Here is a 17,635-nt window from a genome sequence, read left to right on the forward strand (position 1 = left end):
GGGCTGGCCCTACTCAGCTGCAACATTTCCTACTTCCATTTGCCCTCAGTTTGAAGTCCTTGTGTTATGTGTTTCGCTGCCACTGCTCTCATGGTTCAATAACAGGTGGAGAAGGACACTATGAGATTGCAATGGTTTTTTGCTTCCATCAGTCTTTTTGAACCTCTTTTTGAGGGAATGTTGTGATAAAAATATATAAAAAATCAGCACACCGGGTCAGCAGGCCTCTGCAGTATGGGGAAGGAGGTGGGAAACTCAATATAATGTTGCCATATTTGGTCACAGTCCAGAGCCATGTGTAATATGTAGTTCCGCCCCAGCTCTCAAAAGTGTGCTAGCACAGCAGGCAACATGGAAACGGCAAGGAATGAACACAACTTTCATTTCCTGTTGGGCTTTCTTGGTTTGAAAGAACTCTGTTTATAATAACGCTTTTAACATTTGGCTTAATCCGCTTCACGCTTGATTTAAAGTCTTAATGTAGAACTAAATCCTCTCCTGTGTGGTAACTCTTCAATTAGACAGAAAACTTGCCTCGTAAAATAATTTTGGATACTTGACCTCCCTGTCTTGAGCTGAGAAAAGGGCATTTTTCTAAGAGGGATGTACCCGTTGTTTAGGACTTTCCTTTCCATCTATCTTTCAAGGTTTGGATTTCCCCAGTCTTTTCCTGAAAGGTGAAGGGTTATAATTTGTATAATTGGCCCCAGAAGTGAAGTTCTGGGTTGATGCTTTACTTACCTATTGAGTATTCAATAAGAGAATGAGCTAACTGCAAAGAACTGAAATGCTTACTTGACAGTTTTGAAATGGCACCTCTGAAGAATTCCTCCTTTTTCTTCATGCAAATGCTATTCAAATCACTCCTTCAGCAATTAAAGAGCATTAGGTAGGCCCTCAGTTAAGATAAATTTACCTTTTAAAAGTGTATTCTATCATTATTTAAAAGGAAAGCCCCAGAGCGAAATGCATATGCCATTGCCAGCAGCTTTAGTTAAAGCTAAAATTAGCCATGCTGATTAAATGGATTTTGCATAACCTTAACCATTAATCCCTTGTATTGGTTTTTTGCTTTGAAAATCCTATAGCACCAATAACACAAGGTGGCTTAGCAAGTCACTTTGGCAGTGCTATTTTGGTAAGAATAAAACTGCTGCATGCTGTACAGCCGTTAAATATTGACACCATCCTTCCGACAACAGCAAGGCAAACTGCTTTCTGATAATGCTTTGGGCCAAACAAAACTCTTTGTCATATGCGAAGCAGATACAATTTAGACCACTTGTTAAAAGGATGCCGTTTTTGATTTTTTTTTTTAAAGGACTGCATTTTTTTTTTTTTTTGCGGTTGCAGTTTCCGAAATGTTTAGGCACCCCGATGCCAGTGTCTTGGAAGGCTTTGGGAATGAGTTCACGAGGCCTCCAAGTAGACATGATATCCAATTTAACGCAAATTTTGAATACAGCGGGTTATTTCCTGGTGTGTGTGTGTGTGTGTGTGTGTGTGTGTGTGAGAGAGAGAGAGAGAGAGAGAGAGAGAGAGAGAGAGTGCATGCACACTCAATTTATTTCAATCAAATACTTGTATTAGGAGAACTTAGTGTTGTAGAGCGGGGCCGTCTTAAGCACATCCAGTGCCGTGGTGCAAAGCTTCCTCTGGCACCCCCCCCTCCCATTTCCCAGAGTTTTTTAGGGAGGGCGGTGGTGCCGGCAGGGCTGGAGGAGGCGGGCAGCGGCTGGAGGGCGGCTCCTCCAGCGGGGAAGAGGCGGAGGCTGGACACGGCGCCTCCTGGCTCAGCTGGCTGCTCCATGCCACGGTGGCCATGGCAGACAGAGGCTCCGGGTGCAGTGCTGCTTTGGCGGAGGCGGGCGAGGGCGGCGAGCTGATGCAAGGAGGCACCGCGTCCAGCCTCCGCCTCTTCCCTGGCGCCCTCCAGAACTTGGCGCCCTGCGCCACTAGCCTCTATGGGTAAGATGCCTCTGGTGGAGAGTGAGGGATGCATTGCTGACAGAAGGCAAGGATGTCAGCACCAAACCAAAGGCAATATAGAGCAAGAACTCCAAGACAAAGGGAAATGGAGAAAGAGCCAGGAAGGAAGTTCCCTGAATACAAATTGACTGGTCTAGAGGTTTTGCATATTTGGGTGGTTAAGGCATTGGGTGAAATCCAAGTCTTCAAGCATGGAGTGAAGTGATGCATCACCCTGCCCTGAACCAGTGGAATTTTCAGGGTACCTCATTAAAGGGGTCTTGGTGGATGTCCCTGTCCTGAAGCCAAGTGTCCCGCAGATGGGTCATAGGGCTCCCAGCAGTGGTCTTAGGACGGCCAACTCAGTAATCGACGTCTTGTAGAGGCCATAATCCTGTTACGACCCTCCAGCAGGAGGCTGAAATGCATATACACTTGATGCCTGAGCCAAAATTCCACCAAGATAAAGTTGTGGCCATTTTTTAAAGCCCAGTTCGTCGTTTGCCTGAGTTATTAGTCATATCTTACATGTAGACACCGATCCGCAGGGCAGGCGGTGACACTGACACTGGGCTCGCAACTTCAAGACAAAGGGAAATGGAGAAAGGGAGAGGTGGGGAGGTGGGAGGCATGCAAAATTAGTGACTGTAGTTTTCCTCGCTTGTTTCAGGTTGGTGAGTCCAGTTGGTTATCTCTACCAGAATTAATCAGAGGCATCTGTTTGTGATATCTGTATATTTTGAACTGCTTAACAGCATCTCCTTTCACTGCTCTTGTGGTTTTCCAGCTGCAGAGGGCTTATTTTATTTTATTTTATTTTGTTTTTATTTTGCGATGAATGCTCCACATGCCGGTGTTCCGGGATACATCTCAAAGCTGAGAGTCCAAAACATGCACCAATGGAGAATTTACTTATTGCTGATCTCTCCCACCCTCCAAATCTCTGGAATAATTGCAAATGGATTTGAGGGATTAACTGGTCTTTCAGCTCCTTCCCTTAGGTTCCTTTTAGAAGAGTGTCAAATGCTAAGCTATTATGGAGAGACAATTATTATAGATCTCCACCACTTCAGTTTTGCCCTCCAGAATACTTGAAGAAATCAATTAGTAGGAAAATTATTAATTAATTGAGCACTTAGTGTTCTGACTTTTTCATATCAATTAGTGCTTTTGCCCTCCATGTTCAAAGCGTTACTTCATTAATTGTTTTAAACATCACTTTATCAGCAATGAACCCAAATGAGCTGACAGCTGTGTTTTGTTCACACTCACACACACTCACACATATATACAAACAGAAAATTGATCAATACAACTCGCTTGAATCCTTCAGCATCATTGATCATGTCATGTTCTGCTGAATAATTGGCTGGTAAAATTGGGTTTTTAGAAGCTAATGATTCAGTAGTTCATGGGTCAATTCAGTAAGAAATTGAACTTGGTTGGGAACAGAGGATTTTCTTAATTTTTCCACTCTCGTTTCAGATGGTAGCCTTGGGGATGTCACATTTCTGAACGCCATATTTTCCCATTGCACAACATTGCTATAGTATCTAGCATTTAAAGCGTCGTACTGCACTGCTGAAATGTTACGACCATAGTACTGATTCTAGACTGCAGATGGTCTAGTCCAGGGGTAGGCAACCTAAGGTCCGTGGGCTGGATGCAGCCCAATCGCCTTCTCAATCTGGCCTGCAGGTGGTCTGGGAATCAGTGTGTTTTTACATGAGTAGAATGTGTCCTTTTATTTAAAATGCACCTCTGGGTTATTTGTTGGGCCTGCCTTGTGTTTTTACATGAGTAGAATGTGTGCTTTTATTTAAAATGCACCTCTGGGTTATTTGTGGGGCATAGGAATTTGTTCACCCCCCCCCCCAAATAAAGTCCAGCCCACCACATGATCTGAGGGACAGTAGACCGGCCAACAGCTGAAAAAGATTGCTGACCCCTGGTCTAGTCAAGGCAATTTTATATTGTATTACATAAAAATGTATTGTCATGACAAAGCTTCTGACAGTGATTGGCTGACCTGGCCTATTGTGAGAAAAAATGCAGGTCTGGCAGAAAAGTCTCGCCTGCCATTGGTCACTCACTTTAAATCCTCGAGAGGGTCAAACAAGTAAGCAGAAAGAGCTGAGAGTAAGAGAAGCAAGAACCTGAGGAGGCAGCAAGTGGAATGAAATAGGGTGGAGTATGAAAGGAGAGTTGGAAGAGAAAATACGCCAGAGGCAGTGGCGTAGCAAGGTCAGGTGGTACCCGGTGCGGAAAATTTCTTGTCATCCCCTCCACATTGAATTATTATTATTTTTTGCCTGCAAAAATGGTTTGACTTTATTTCATATTTGGGGGGGGGAACCAGAGTTGTTCAACTTTTTGGGGAGAACCAGAGTTGTTGAGCTTTTTTCGCACTGCCACAGTTGTTCAGCTTTTTCAGTGGAGATTGCGTGCCTTGCGACGAAGAGTCTGCCTACCGCCCTACAGCTGAGGGGGAGCCGGTGGGCGGACCATTTTGGAAATGGGAAGCCTGAGCGTGCCAAAGCCACAGCGTCTCTCACAGACATTGAGTGCCGCACAGCATTTTGTCACCCCCTTGGAGGTGACACCCGGGGCGGACCGCACCCACCTTGCTTTGCCCCTCGCCAGAGGAAAGGTAGTATAGGCTAGCAAGAGGAGTTCCTTTGCAGGTACACTGAAACATGAATGTGCAGCACACTGAATGCTTTAAACGTGCTATATAAAAGTCCTAAATGTTGTTGTTACTATCAAAAAATTATCAGGAATTGAACTTTGGTATCAAATAGAAGGTGGTGTGGACTGCCAGAAAATATCGCTCTATACCATACATTTCTGAAACAGCTCTAGCCCAGTTAGTTTTACCCTTTCAGTTGAGAAATTAGATAATCTGCCTGATGATTTGGCATGTATAAAAGAAAAGAGTAATAAAGGGGAAGAAGATATTGCAAGGCCCAGCTGAAGATGAGGGCTGTTAAATCCTCACCCTTTTGTTAACCTCTGTTCTTCATACTGAACCAGAAGAACATTAATTTGGCAGAGAGCACCATGACTAAACTTAAAAATCGGGTATAGTGTAAAATGGCGCTTGGAGTCTTGGAATTTTGTCCATACTAAACCTGTTTTCGTCTTTCATTGTTTCCAAAGCCAAGAAGTTATGGATGACAGACATCTCCTAGATATCTGGGGATAATTGCTGGTGACAGGAAGTCTTCTCGCTTTTGGAGGGTTCTAAGGTCTAATTCACACTTCCTGAAATGCACCACTTCAGACTGTGCCTATGTCTTTCTGTGGGGAATTCCATGACTTTTTCCATATAAATCTCCCTGCACATAAAAAAATCCCCGGACATAAATGTTAGAGAGAAGAATTTTGTCCTGTTGGGGAGAAGACTAGGCTAGACCTTGTTCCCCTTCTTCTTTTGACATGCTAGCTGTAAGGTTCGCATGATGGTGCCTCACGAGTAACGGAGCAGGAGCCCAGACAGTCTTTTGCAGTTTTATTGTGCAAACTATTTACAGTGCAGAGCTACAAAATGCATGTCTGTCTCAGTCGCTGTCAGAATCCGGGAGTGGCCCCTTCCGGCTTCTCCCCCAGCATAAGGACTTTGGCACCCCAAGTCTCCTCCTACCCTCCTTGCGTTTCATCCCTCTGCGCAGCTGGGGCATCAGGAATGGCGTGCCTCCCTCCTGACCAGCCGGGCGAGCTGAGCGCAGGGTCTCAGCAACATCCCCAAGCCCTCTCCCCGCCAGGCTCCCTGTTTGTGGCTCCTGGCTAGAAGAAGTGCTGGGGCTCTCAGTGGCATCTCTAAGCCCTCTCCTCGCCAGGCTGGTTCCTTCCCTCTCCTCCCCACTGGAGGTGTAGCGGCTTTCCCCGCTGGAAGAGGTGCTGCTGATCAATTGGCGTCGGGGCTCTCTGTATACTAACTGTCTCCCCGTTCCCCTCAGCGCGCTAGGTGGCAGTTCCCTGACACTAAATGTCTGTAGTGAGTTTTTATATGGAAGAACATGGGCACCATCTAGAGGTGCAGGCCTGGGGATCATTGGATCCTGACTGTTTTCACACACTAATCCCGCACCCTGTAAATTCTATCAGTTATTTTATCTGCACAAACAGAATGAATTTCAGGAACCAAAATGCTTTTTCTGTGCAGCCTGAGCAGGAGCAGTGAACAACGTTATAGTTAATTGTTGTAGCTTGTCTTCACTTATCCCACCCCATTGCCCTGCTCACAGTTGTGAAGAATATCCCTATGTTATGAATGGTCTACATCACCATTAAATAAAAGAGGTAGGAATAGGCCAATATATATGTGGATCGTCCCTGGATCAAGTGACTTTTCTTCAAGTTCTTCAAGTTCTTCATCTAGCTCAAGGTTGTCATCTGAACTAGAATCATAGAGTTGGAAGAGACCACAAGGGCCATCCAGTCCAACCCCCTGCCAAGCAGGAAACACCATCAAAGCATTCCTGACAGATGGCTGTCAAGCCTCCGCTTAAAGACCTCCAAAGAAGGAGACTCCACCACACTCCTTGGCAGCAAATTCCACTGTCGGACAGCTCTTACTGTCAGGAAGTTCTTCCTAATGTTTAGGTGGAATCTTCTTTCTTGTAGTTTGAACTAGCCAGATGTTTAACTGAGAATCAATCACGGTCACTCCATCATTTGAAAAATAAGACTTCAGAGCTGTTTTACCCCAAAATGGCAACTAGACATTCCATTTTGGCTACTGCAACCTTGGTTTAAGGAGCCATTTGGCACCTACCTTATACATCTGAGTTTCTAACACTGCTTGTGGATGTGCGCTTGCATAGAGAATCATACTCCATGAACAAGCCATTTGTGCGCATGACTGGCAAAATCCCAGTGATTGCAACTGACGTTTCCCCAGCTATCGTGATCAGATGAATCTCTGCTAGCCATGTGTACGGACAGCCTGCTCAGAAAATAGTCATGTGTGTGCTGGAGGAGACTCTTGAGAGTTCCATGGACTGCAAGAAGATCAAACCTATCCATTCTGAAGGAAATCAGCCCTGAGTGCTCACTGGAAGGACAGATCCTGAAGCTGAGGCTCCAATACTTTGGCCACCTCATGAGAAGACTCCCTGGAAAAGACCCTGATGTTGGGAAAGATGGAGGGGACAACAGAGGACAAGATGGTTGGACAGTGTTCTCGGAGCTACCAACATGAGTTTGACCAAACTGCGGGAGGCAGTGGAAGACAGGAGTGCCTGGCGTGCTCTGGTCCATGGGGTCATGAAGAGTCGCGACCAAACGACTAAACAACAACCTATCCAGAAACAATGGGAACTGCTTGTATTTGGGGGGGGGGGAGTTTCATGTGGCTAGGCTCTTTAAGGAACAATTTTATTCCTCTCCTGCCCCTGCCAACCCCCTGCTCCCACCCCCACAACCTCACATCTGTCTAAGTAGCTTCTGGGAAGTTTGCTGGATGTCTCACAGACTATTCCCATGTTACAAATATAGACATATTCTTGGCACTTTGCTTCGTGTATCTCAGGAAAGGTTGGAAAAGTAATATGAGAAGCAATTCTGAGTGCTAACGGAATGATCTGGCAGTTTAAAGTTGTCAGTATCTGAGTTGCCGAAAGCAAAGATAATAATTTCAAGTTGTGACATTCAGTAGGAAATTGCTGAGGGCCAATTTGGATGTAGGAAATATTTAACAGGCCTGTGGGTATAATAAACATGTACTACCGTGGGAGAGAAGCATTTATTTATTTTTAGAAATGTGGCAGAGCGGCTAGTGTTGAGACTGAGATAAGTCCCTTTGCTTTCAGATGGACTTGCCTCTTTGTAAGTATGCTTAGGACAACAGCAATGGTGATATGATTTCTCTTCTACACATAGCTCAAGTCAGCAGAGCATGAGATTCTTAATCTCAGGGTTGTGGGTTTGAGCCCCGCATTGGGCAAAAAGATTCATGCACTGCAATCCTGTGATTCTGCTGCTGTATGGATGGCACCCTGCAACAATGAAGGAATGAAAGTTAAGCATAAATTTAAAAACTAAATAAAGAACTCAATCTGTTTGGAGTGCTCCAAGTCAACAACCAGAAACGCAAGCTCTACTGCTTACGCAAATGTTGAGTTGAAGCCTGCGGTCTTGTTCCACCTCTCTACTTCATCCCCTGCCTAACAAAATGAACCAATTGCCCTAGAGTTAGTGGGCTAAGGCAAGATTGCAGGACTTTAGCCAGGATTCAAGTTGCCACCATGTCTGCCAGTTCAGGTTTGAAGGCAAACTTGGAGTGCGTCTGAAGACAACGCTCTGAGCTCTCTTCTTATCTTCAATCTGTCTTCATCTCTGACGGGAACAATAGTTGTTTTCTTGCTTTAAATCCTCTCGTGCCAGTTTCCAAAGGTATGTCAGAAGCTTTTAATCCAGCTTTTTAACAATTGCAGGCTTTATTACAGAACAAACCTGTCTTGGGCCTGTTCTGGGCATTTGGCCAACACTTGATTGCCATAGCTATTGGGGTGGGTGGGGGAGAATGTATAGCTCAGTATTCAGACATCTCCCTTAAGTATTCTCAGATACTTCTTCTTTTTTTTTTTTAAAGAAAGCCTTGTGGATCATATGAAGGTGACTTAAGACACATTCTTTTCAGTGGCCCTTGCAAAGTGGAGTTCCCCACTGCTTTGTGACCTTGTTCCTCACATCGTCTGTGGAAAGTTTCTGGAACAAACACAGCTTTCTGTGGGAAGCTCCTTGAACAAACATTGACAAGGGGACAGGAATCAAAGCTCACCGAGACCTTGCAATGAATGTGCTTCAAGGCTCACTCCTTGTCTGTATGAGCTGCTGAGTATGAGGGACTGAAATGGTCACAACGGCTCCCAGTCACTCTTGATGGGCTACCAGATTGTCACCTAAAGTGGAATTTGTGGTCGCTTCTCATGGCAGGCACCCCCTCAGGGATTTTGACTGAAACCCAAAGCAACTTTGTAAGACTGTTTCTCAGGGTGGTAGCAGTTCAGAGAAGGGGCATATACTCTCTGGTAAAATGTGTCAAGAAGAGAAGAAGAAGAGTTTGGATTTGATATCCCGCTTTATCACTACCCGAAGGAGTCTCAAAGCGGCTAACATTCTCCTTTCCCTTCCTCCCCCACAACAAACACTCTGTGAGGTGTGTGGGGCTGAGAGACTTCAAAGAAGTGTGACTAGCCCAAGGTCACCCAGCAGCTGCATGTGGAGGAGCAGAGACGCGAACCCGGTTCACCAGATTATGAGTCTACCACTCTTAACCACTACACCACACATCTGAGAGAAGAAAGTAGCCGGGGGTTCATTTTGAAGGCCAGCAGGTGAGAAACTGGAAAGCAGTAGGACACGATTGCAGACAGGCAGAAGGTTAGAAATTGCTGAGGACAAAGGAGGACCTCAGCAACAAGGGGAGCAGGAGAGAAACACCCATTCACACATTTAAACAATAGTTTGTAACCTGAGAATGCGGCCAAAGAGCATGGTTTACCATGGAACAGGGTCCTAGCAAAAAACTGACGTCGGCATGAAGGAGCTGAAGGCTGTGGCAAAGAGCACATGTTGAATGCTCTGTATGACATTTGGAAATAAAAAGTAAAGAGCACATAGTTGCTTCTCTGCATTTGTGGGGAAACACCCATGGAAAACCATGACTTTTGTATCAATTTAATATTTTCTAGCCTCCTTCCAATAGTTACTGTTGTGCTATTTTTATGTTGGCTAGGATACTTCGAAATGCTGGAATAGATCTCTTCATACTTGGACGACCAAAGGAATGGAAAAAATCAGGGTTTGGCCTATGAAATAACTCAAGTAAATATCACTGGAGAAGGTTGGTTGTATCTGTTTGCCACTGGCAGATGGTGAAAAAAAGCTCTCTTTCTCTGTCTTTGTATATTAACCACGTAGGCATTATTTACTTAGGAAATTTGTAAACTGCCTGCTCAATACAAAATATCTCCAAGCAGTTGACAATTATACGTAAAACAACTTAAATCCACCAGGCAATTAAAAGCAAGACCATCATTAAAAACTAAGATAAAAGTGAAGAAAACATTCAAAACAAATATAACTAAATCACAAGGTGAATTTTTTTTTGGCAGGTGTCTAGTGCAGCTTAATGAAAGCACCTGCCTAATGTCAAGAGGCAGGGAGTTCCACAGCGCAGGTGCTGCCCCACGGAAAGAATGACTTCAAAAAAGCACAATGGACATTACGTGCATGTTGCACAGACCAATGTGTGCATATCTATGTTAGGTTTACTGTGAGCAGAGTTGAGAATGTGCACAAATGATGCAGATTAACAGGAAAGTATGAGAAATGTGCTTAGACTGACAACATAATCCTACATTGCTTGGACAAGATCCATACGCAATGTGGAAAACTGGACACTGCAGCCATCTCTGTATCCGGTCCACATACAATTGAATATTTTAATCTGAATGTGCAAACTGACTCAGAAAAAAACAAACAGAGAGGGAATAATGGTGAGTATTCCAGCACTAAGATAATTTCCCTCGCTTGTTGAGTATTTGGCAAGAATTCTATTAAGAGGATTTCGCCAACTTTGCTACCTTTTCCGCGACTGGCCCGAAATACTTCGGCAACCTTTTGCCTGAAAATGAGAGGTGTCCGCTTTTCCGTGAAAGTTTAGGAAAGCCACCTGTTTCATCCCAAACTCCTTTTTTTTTCCATGGTGTTTTCAATTATCTTCATCAGGGAGAAAGAGGATATATGTGTGGTTTAATCTTTACTGTGCATCTGTTCAAATTGCTCTGAACCGAAACTAAAAAAGGATGAGATCAAAAAAAGCTGAAATTGAATGAGATACTGGATCTATCCCAGTGACTTTTTTCTTTTTTTGAGCAGGCAACCTCTAAGATAATCATATTAAAAAGGCAGCGCTGCACCATTCTAAGTACTGTATCCTTTAATCTCTCTTTCATTTATGTGTCCAAATCAAGCAAGGGACAGCGATGCCAAAGAGCAGCGGCATTGATCCTTTCTGCCTCTTTCTCATTCCATTAGTTCAGCTTTGGGGCAGGTATGCGTTTTGTGATATTCTCAGAACAAGATAATCATCTCCAAGCATCGCTGCACATCTTTAATAATGCCTGGAACACCAAATAGAATAAAAGCATTAAGTCATTAAAAAAGAGAATAACCTGTATTTACTAGATTTCAAATAGGCGTTTAGATTACTTTGTCACATTAAACTACCGCTGTGCTACTTATCTTGCTTCGCAGGTGCTTGGAAGAAGCGTCCATTAATGTTTCGCAGGCTTAAAAAAACCAAAAAAAAAAAAAACCCAGCATGCACAATAAACAAGTGTTTCTTAGGAAAGAAGAGGGTAGGTGGAAAAAAAAATGCTTGCCGTATTACGGTATTGCACAAATCTTTTGGAAAGCTGTGTTACCTACTCTCTTGCAGACTGTTGCAGCTGGCTCACCGGAGGGTCGTATTCCATGTATATAAAAGTAAGAGGCAATTTGTAGTGCAAGCATGGAAGCTGTAGGAATGAGTGGCTAAGCTGCTGTAATGTCACAGAGGGACGTGGCAGAAAAGGGAGGAAGGATGGAAGAAGAAGAAGAAGAAGAAGAAGAAGAAGAAGAAGAAGAAGAAGAAGAAGAGTTTGGATTTGATATCCCGCTTTTCACTACCGGAAGGAGTCTCAAAGCAGCTTTCATTCTCCTTTACCTTCCTCCCCCACAACAAACTGTGAGGTGAGTGGGGCTGAGAGACTTCAGAGAAGTGTGACTAGCCCAAGGTCACCCAGCAGCTGCATGTGGAGGAGCGGAGACATGAACCCACTTCATCAGATTACGAGACTCCTGCTCTTAACGTCTACACCCCACTGGTTTCAGACAGCTGAAATTCTAAAGAGGAGCAGGAAGAGACACAGTGGCTGCCTGACACCAAGTCCCACGACTCAGCAGCCACTTCTGGACTCATGCGAGAGGCAGCTAACCACCAGGCACACTGACCAGTGTTAGAAACTTAGATATATAAGCTAGGTGCCAAATGACTCCTTAAACCAGGGTTACAGTCACCAAAACGGAATGCCTAGTTGCCATTTTTGGGTCGGGTGGCTCGAAAGTCATCTTTTTCAACACGACTTTTTGGTTCCTGAAATTCGTTCTGATTGTACAGACAAAGTATAATGGGTGGAATTATACAGGATGTGTTGCTAGTGTGTGAAAAACAATCCATATCCCCAGGTATGCATCTCCAGATGGTGGAGATGTCCGGTGCCATCCTTGGTCGCAAGTGGTCGATAAAGGTAAAGGGACCCCTGACCATCAGGTCCAGTCGTGTCCGACTCTGGGGTTGCGGCGCTCATCTCGCTCTATAGGCCAAGGGAGCCGGCGTTTGTCCGCAGACAGCTTCCAGGTCATGTGGCCAGCATGACAAAGCCGCTTCTGGCGAACCAGAGCAGCACACGGAAACGCCGTTTACCTTCCCGCTGGAGCGGTCCCTATTTATCTACTTGCACTTTGATGTGCTTTCGAACTGCTAGGTGGGCAGGAGCTGGGACCGAGAACGGGAGCTCACCCCGTGGCAGGGATTCGAACCGCCGACCTTCTGATCAGCAAGCCCTAGACTCTGTGGTTTAACCCACAGCGCCACCTGGGTCCTAGGTGCAAAATACGCCTGACGCCTATTGAATTTCAAATGTGGATACTGACCCATGACTTCTTCCCTTGATGCATAACCTGCTTCCTACTTGGCTTGGCCTCTGCCTGTTGGGTATTGTGGGGATCAACCAGGAGTGAGTTTCAGCCACTGATTTCCTATTCCTTCTGTCACTGTGGTCCCTTGACAGAATCCAACCCTTGAAGCTGGCCCTGTGCTCTTCCTTGCTACCTCTCAAACTGTGGGAAGGTGGAGCTTGCCAGCACTTGGACCTGGGTGCCAGAGTCATTGTGGACAGGGGCGTTCTTAGCCCCTTGGCTGCCGGGGGCGGGAAGCCAAGAGGCACTCCTGGGGGCGGGGCACCGCGGTGCGTGCATCATGACGTCATGACGCACGCGACGCCCCGGGAGACCACTTCATACCATGGCTGCTCATGCCTGCGTGAGCAGCCGCTGCACGAAGGGGTGCTGGGCAGCGGATTTGGGAGTCTTTGCGGGCTCCCTTGGCGGAGCGCAAGTCGGGGCAGGGAGAGGGACGGGCCAGTGAGGAGGGGCTCCGCAAGCCAGCCAGCAGCAGAGCTCGGCAAAGAGGCAAGGGGCGGGCCAGCGAGGAGGGGGTGACACCCCTCCTCGCTGGCCGCCCCTGCGGCTCCACCTCGGCAGTGCCGAAAATAGCCTAAAAAGATTTTTTAAAAATTAAAGTAAAAAAAAAAAAAGCCCAGGAGGCGGAGCCGCCCCCCGATGTGTCACCCCCAGCAGGGGCACTGCCCCGGCCCCCCCGCCCCCTCCGCCCCTCCCTTGCTACGCCCCTGATTGTGGACCATAGAGCCAGTTCATCTTCACGAAGAGCACCATCTTGAGTTAATCCAGTGGCACCATTTCCCATAGACTGGAATGGCCGGCTCCTGTCAGGTTTCTCTCTTGCCACGAAGTCTTTTGTGTCTTCTACCTCCTCCCCCAGATTCCTGCCAGATGCAGTAGTTTGTCACTTTCCAAGGTGAATAGCATTGTTAAATTCTGCCCATGTTTCCAATGTCTCCGCTCCTCCCACTCTTAATATCTGCAAATTTAATTAATCTGCCATTTCCTCCCTCTTCCAGAACATTAATGAAGCAAGCTAAATAGAATCAGAAGCAATACAATTTCTCTGTAATGCATTAATGGCTTCCACCCACCCACCCCAAAGTTGTTGTGTATCATCACCCTTCATTTCAATCAACAGGAGTGTTTATGTCCAATTTAAGCAGATTTCTGTAAAGTATGCTAGTCAGTGTTCTCCTAAAACCTGGCTGTATCTCAGCAATTGCTTAATGCTTTCCGTTTAGAACTTGTGTAAGAAAATGTAACAAACCAGTCCCTGTGGTTTGGGTAGTTTGAGACTCACTAAATTTCAAGATATATGTGTATAAATGGGTTATCACTGTATTATAGTGGTGTATCTATGAATATTCTGCACAGTAGGCATAGAATACTTTTATTTCCTTTTTGGTTGAAATGAAAGTAAGACTTGACTCACTTTTTATGTCCACATAAATTATGTCCACATAAATGCTCACTAGAAGGACAGATCCTGAAGTTGAGGCTCCAGGACTTTGGCCACCTCATGAGAAGAGAAGACTCCCTGGAAAAGACCCTGATGTTGGGAAAGATGGAGGGCACAAGGAGAAGGGGATGACAGAGGATGAGATGGTTGGACAGTGTTCTCGAAGCTACTAACATGAGTTTGGCCAAACTGCGGGAGGCAGTGAAGGATAGGCGTGCCTGGCGTGCTCTGGTCCATAGGGTCACGAAGAGTCGGACACAACTGAACGACTGAACAACAACAAATTATCAGTGAGCGCTGACAATGTCACGTGCAGTTGTATTGTCCAACAACCTACCATTGCTAAAGCAGTAAGGGAAACAGGAAAAAACAACATACTTCTACCACTGGACTTGGAAGCTATCTGATTTGGAAACTTGAAAATTAAGTTTTCAAGATGTCTTCTTAGATAGGCCAATATGTTAGAATTTCCGGTGACCTGGATTTCTGCCAGGGAGATCTATGTTCAAATCTGTGCTTAGCTTACAGGGTGACCTTGAGCTACTTGTTCTCTAACTTACTTCACTGGGACGTTGTGAGGGTAAATTGTGGAGAAAGTATTTATGACAACCTGAGTTTGGAAGAAAGGAGGGATAGAAATTCACTCCACGGGGCCTGCAGGGCTGAGCAAGATTTATATGACGCAGATCCAGTTACCGTGCAATGTCTACAAGGGTTCGTGAAGTTTTGCCAGCTGCTTACTTTTTAACCCTTTAAGAAATAGTGTTGCTAAAATAAAACACGCAATCTTGCACCGTGGGGTTTGGCCAAATCCAGTGCTATTCCCAGTTATACACATAATACATACCACTGATTTGCAGCAGTAGATCAAAGCTGCTGGGCGAATGTTTCCCGAGTCAAAGGTTTCCATGTAAAGGAAAGCAACACGACACAAGCCTGGAATTCACTTAACAGAGTCTGACTTTTTCTCTTCTCCCACCCCACCCCTCAAAGCGACATGTTGCCTGCGGCCCAATAAACATGAATAACGACCTTAGCATAAATCAATAGGGGTGTGTTTTTTATTACTGTCAAGAGGGGAAATAGTTTCTTTTTCCGTGTCTGAACAATAAAGTCGCAATAGTGCCATCTAGTGTGTTGTTTTTTTAAAAATATATCCGAGCTACTGGAGACCTTTGAGTTTTGCCTTATGCGACAAAAGTCTCTGCATTCTTGGGTTGGAGGGCAGAACGGGGACCAACGGCGCTTTAGCGTTTCCTTCCAACTGCTTTAGTACTTGAGAACTGAGGAAAGAAGCAGCAGGAAGCAAGACATGGTTGAAATCTTAACGTGCCAGAACGGAGGCAAGAAAACTGATCTCCTTTCCTGTACAATACTCCTAGACCCGTGGGCCATCGAGGTTAGGTTGACTACAATGGCTCGCCAGTGTATGTGCCGAGAGAACTGTTGTTCCAGCCAATATCCTTCTGGGTGGCTTTGCGACGGCATGGGCTGTGAGGAAGGAAGGCCTCATCAGCTCCTCCTTCTGTTGATGGCACTGATGCCGCCAGGTGTATACCTTCATTTTTCTGGGCTGCCTGCACTAAAGCTGCCTTTTTAACCACCTGGACTTAGGTTGGCCCAACGTACTTCTAACAGGCGGTCAAGGAAGGAACAGGCATGTTAGGTGTGGGGTGGGTGTGACTTTCCCCCCAAAGGCCTTGTGGGACAAATAGGGAGGGCTGACAGGACAAGTCCCCCGCCTCTGGGGGTGGCCAAATAAACCATAGTTAAGGCAGGGACTTGGTTCATATGTGAGAGTCCAAACCATAGTATAACCAAACTGCGATGGAGTTCTGTGGTTCCTTAGAGCTGCTGGCGTGGTGGTTCTTTTGTTAAAGTTTGGAGTGTTTTGAATACTTAAGGTTACAGGTGGGTAGCCGTGTTGGTCTGCCATAGTCGAAACAAAATAGAAAATTCTTTCCAGTAGCACCTTAGAGACCAACTGAGTTTGTTCTTGGTATGAGCTTTCGTGTGCATGCACATGGTATCTGAAGAAGTGTGCATGCACACGAAAGCTCATACCAAGAACAAACTCAGTTGGTCTCTAAGGTGCTACTGGAAAGAATTTTCTATTTTGTTTTGAATACTTAACATCCTCTTGTATTTATTTTTGAAGGAGGCAGAAAGTTGTCTTTTTTTTAAAGCATGCTGGTCTCCCCTTTTTTCTGCAAGAGAAAATTCTTAAGAAACGCTCTGTGAGACAAAGTCCTCGTTCAATCACTACTCTCCCTCTCTCTCTCTTAACAGTAGCGCTGGAGATAAAATGCTGCCCTCTGAACCCCGGGCATCCAAGCTATTATAAACAAAGCAAGATTTATTCTAGAGAGCTGGAGCGGATACGTCACTTCTTCTGTCCTCTCTGACTGACAGAAATCTGCTTGGGGCAAAAGCAGGCAGGAAACATTAAGCATACGCTGATTGACAAAGAGACAGACCATCCTAGGAACATGGCCTCAGCTCTCTCTGGTGAATCCAGCACCCTTGACTCTTCTGCAGACTCCAGCTGGAATCCGGAAGGCGCATCTTTCCCAAAACCGTTTGCTTGGGGCGCATCCACAGCAGCATACCAGGTTGAAGGTACCTGATTTTTCTTTAAATAAACTTATTTGCAGCATTTTGTGGCAAACGGATGGAATCGGGTTTCTAAAAACGGATTGACTGTCATAATGATTTATCCTTCGCAAACAGGGAGAAGAAGAGTTTCATTATCATAGCTGTGAAGTCTCGTGATGTTTGGGAAGAGATTTCCTCCATTACATTTCTCTTTCCTCTGGCAGTAGCAGAACTCAATAACCTCCTTCAAAAAACAAAACAAAAAAAAAACACACTTGATGGGAGGGAAATAATGGGAATGGATTCCTCTAGATCCCAAATGCAGACGAAGATAGTACAAAATTTGAGCAGTTTGTAATCTTTTTGTAGTTGAAAAATCACATCGCAGATTATACTTTTAGGCCTGAGTTGATAAAGATGCTTTCATTTATTCAGACATTGATACACTGTCTAATAATAATAATAATAATAATAATAAGTTAGAAGATTCCAGATAAAAGTATAAATTGCCACAGAAAAAGCATGTACTCACAGGATGGTATACCTTGGCTTTCCTCTGAGGGAGAAGTGAAATGAACAAAAGGGTATGCTCATGAGTGCTTTCTTGCCCCACGTGCTGCATTTATTTTATTTTTTATCTGGAACATTTGTAGATTGCTAAATATTTAACAATAGCAGCGTGCAAAGGTAAAACAAAATAGTCTAAAGCCTGTAAGATAAAGTTATAGTAAAAGGCTACCAACAAATACTGTCTCTGCAGAAAATAAGCCTTCAGAAACTTTAAGTAAAGGTAAAGGGACCCCTGACCATTAGGTCCAGTCGTGTCCGACTCCGGGGTTGCGGCGCTCATCTCGCATTACTGGCCAAGGGAGCTGGCGT

At 45.1% G+C, this 17,635-nt stretch overlaps 1 protein-coding gene across 3 annotated transcripts in view; it reads left to right on the plus strand.

Annotated features, from left to right (window-relative positions):
• LCTL (lactase like) overlaps positions 1 to 17,635 on the plus strand; it is a 94,275-nt gene that overhangs the window by 20,773 nt on the left and 55,867 nt on the right. For 2 of the 3 annotated variants that reach the window (XM_033160203.1, XM_033160205.1), the window contains exon 2: positions 16,451 to 16,780. In XM_033160203.1, the coding sequence (XP_033016094.1) occupies positions 16,651 to 16,780 (130 nt within the window). In that variant the 5' untranslated portion in view covers positions 16,451 to 16,650. The remainder of the gene's footprint in view (positions 1 to 16,450; positions 16,781 to 17,635) is intronic. The other variant, XM_033160204.1, reaches the window with a different exon arrangement.

This window comes from Lacerta agilis, chromosome 9 (genome assembly GCF_009819535.1).
Source record: "Lacerta agilis isolate rLacAgi1 chromosome 9, rLacAgi1.pri, whole genome shotgun sequence".
NCBI lineage: Eukaryota > Metazoa > Chordata > Lepidosauria > Squamata > Lacertidae > Lacerta > Lacerta agilis.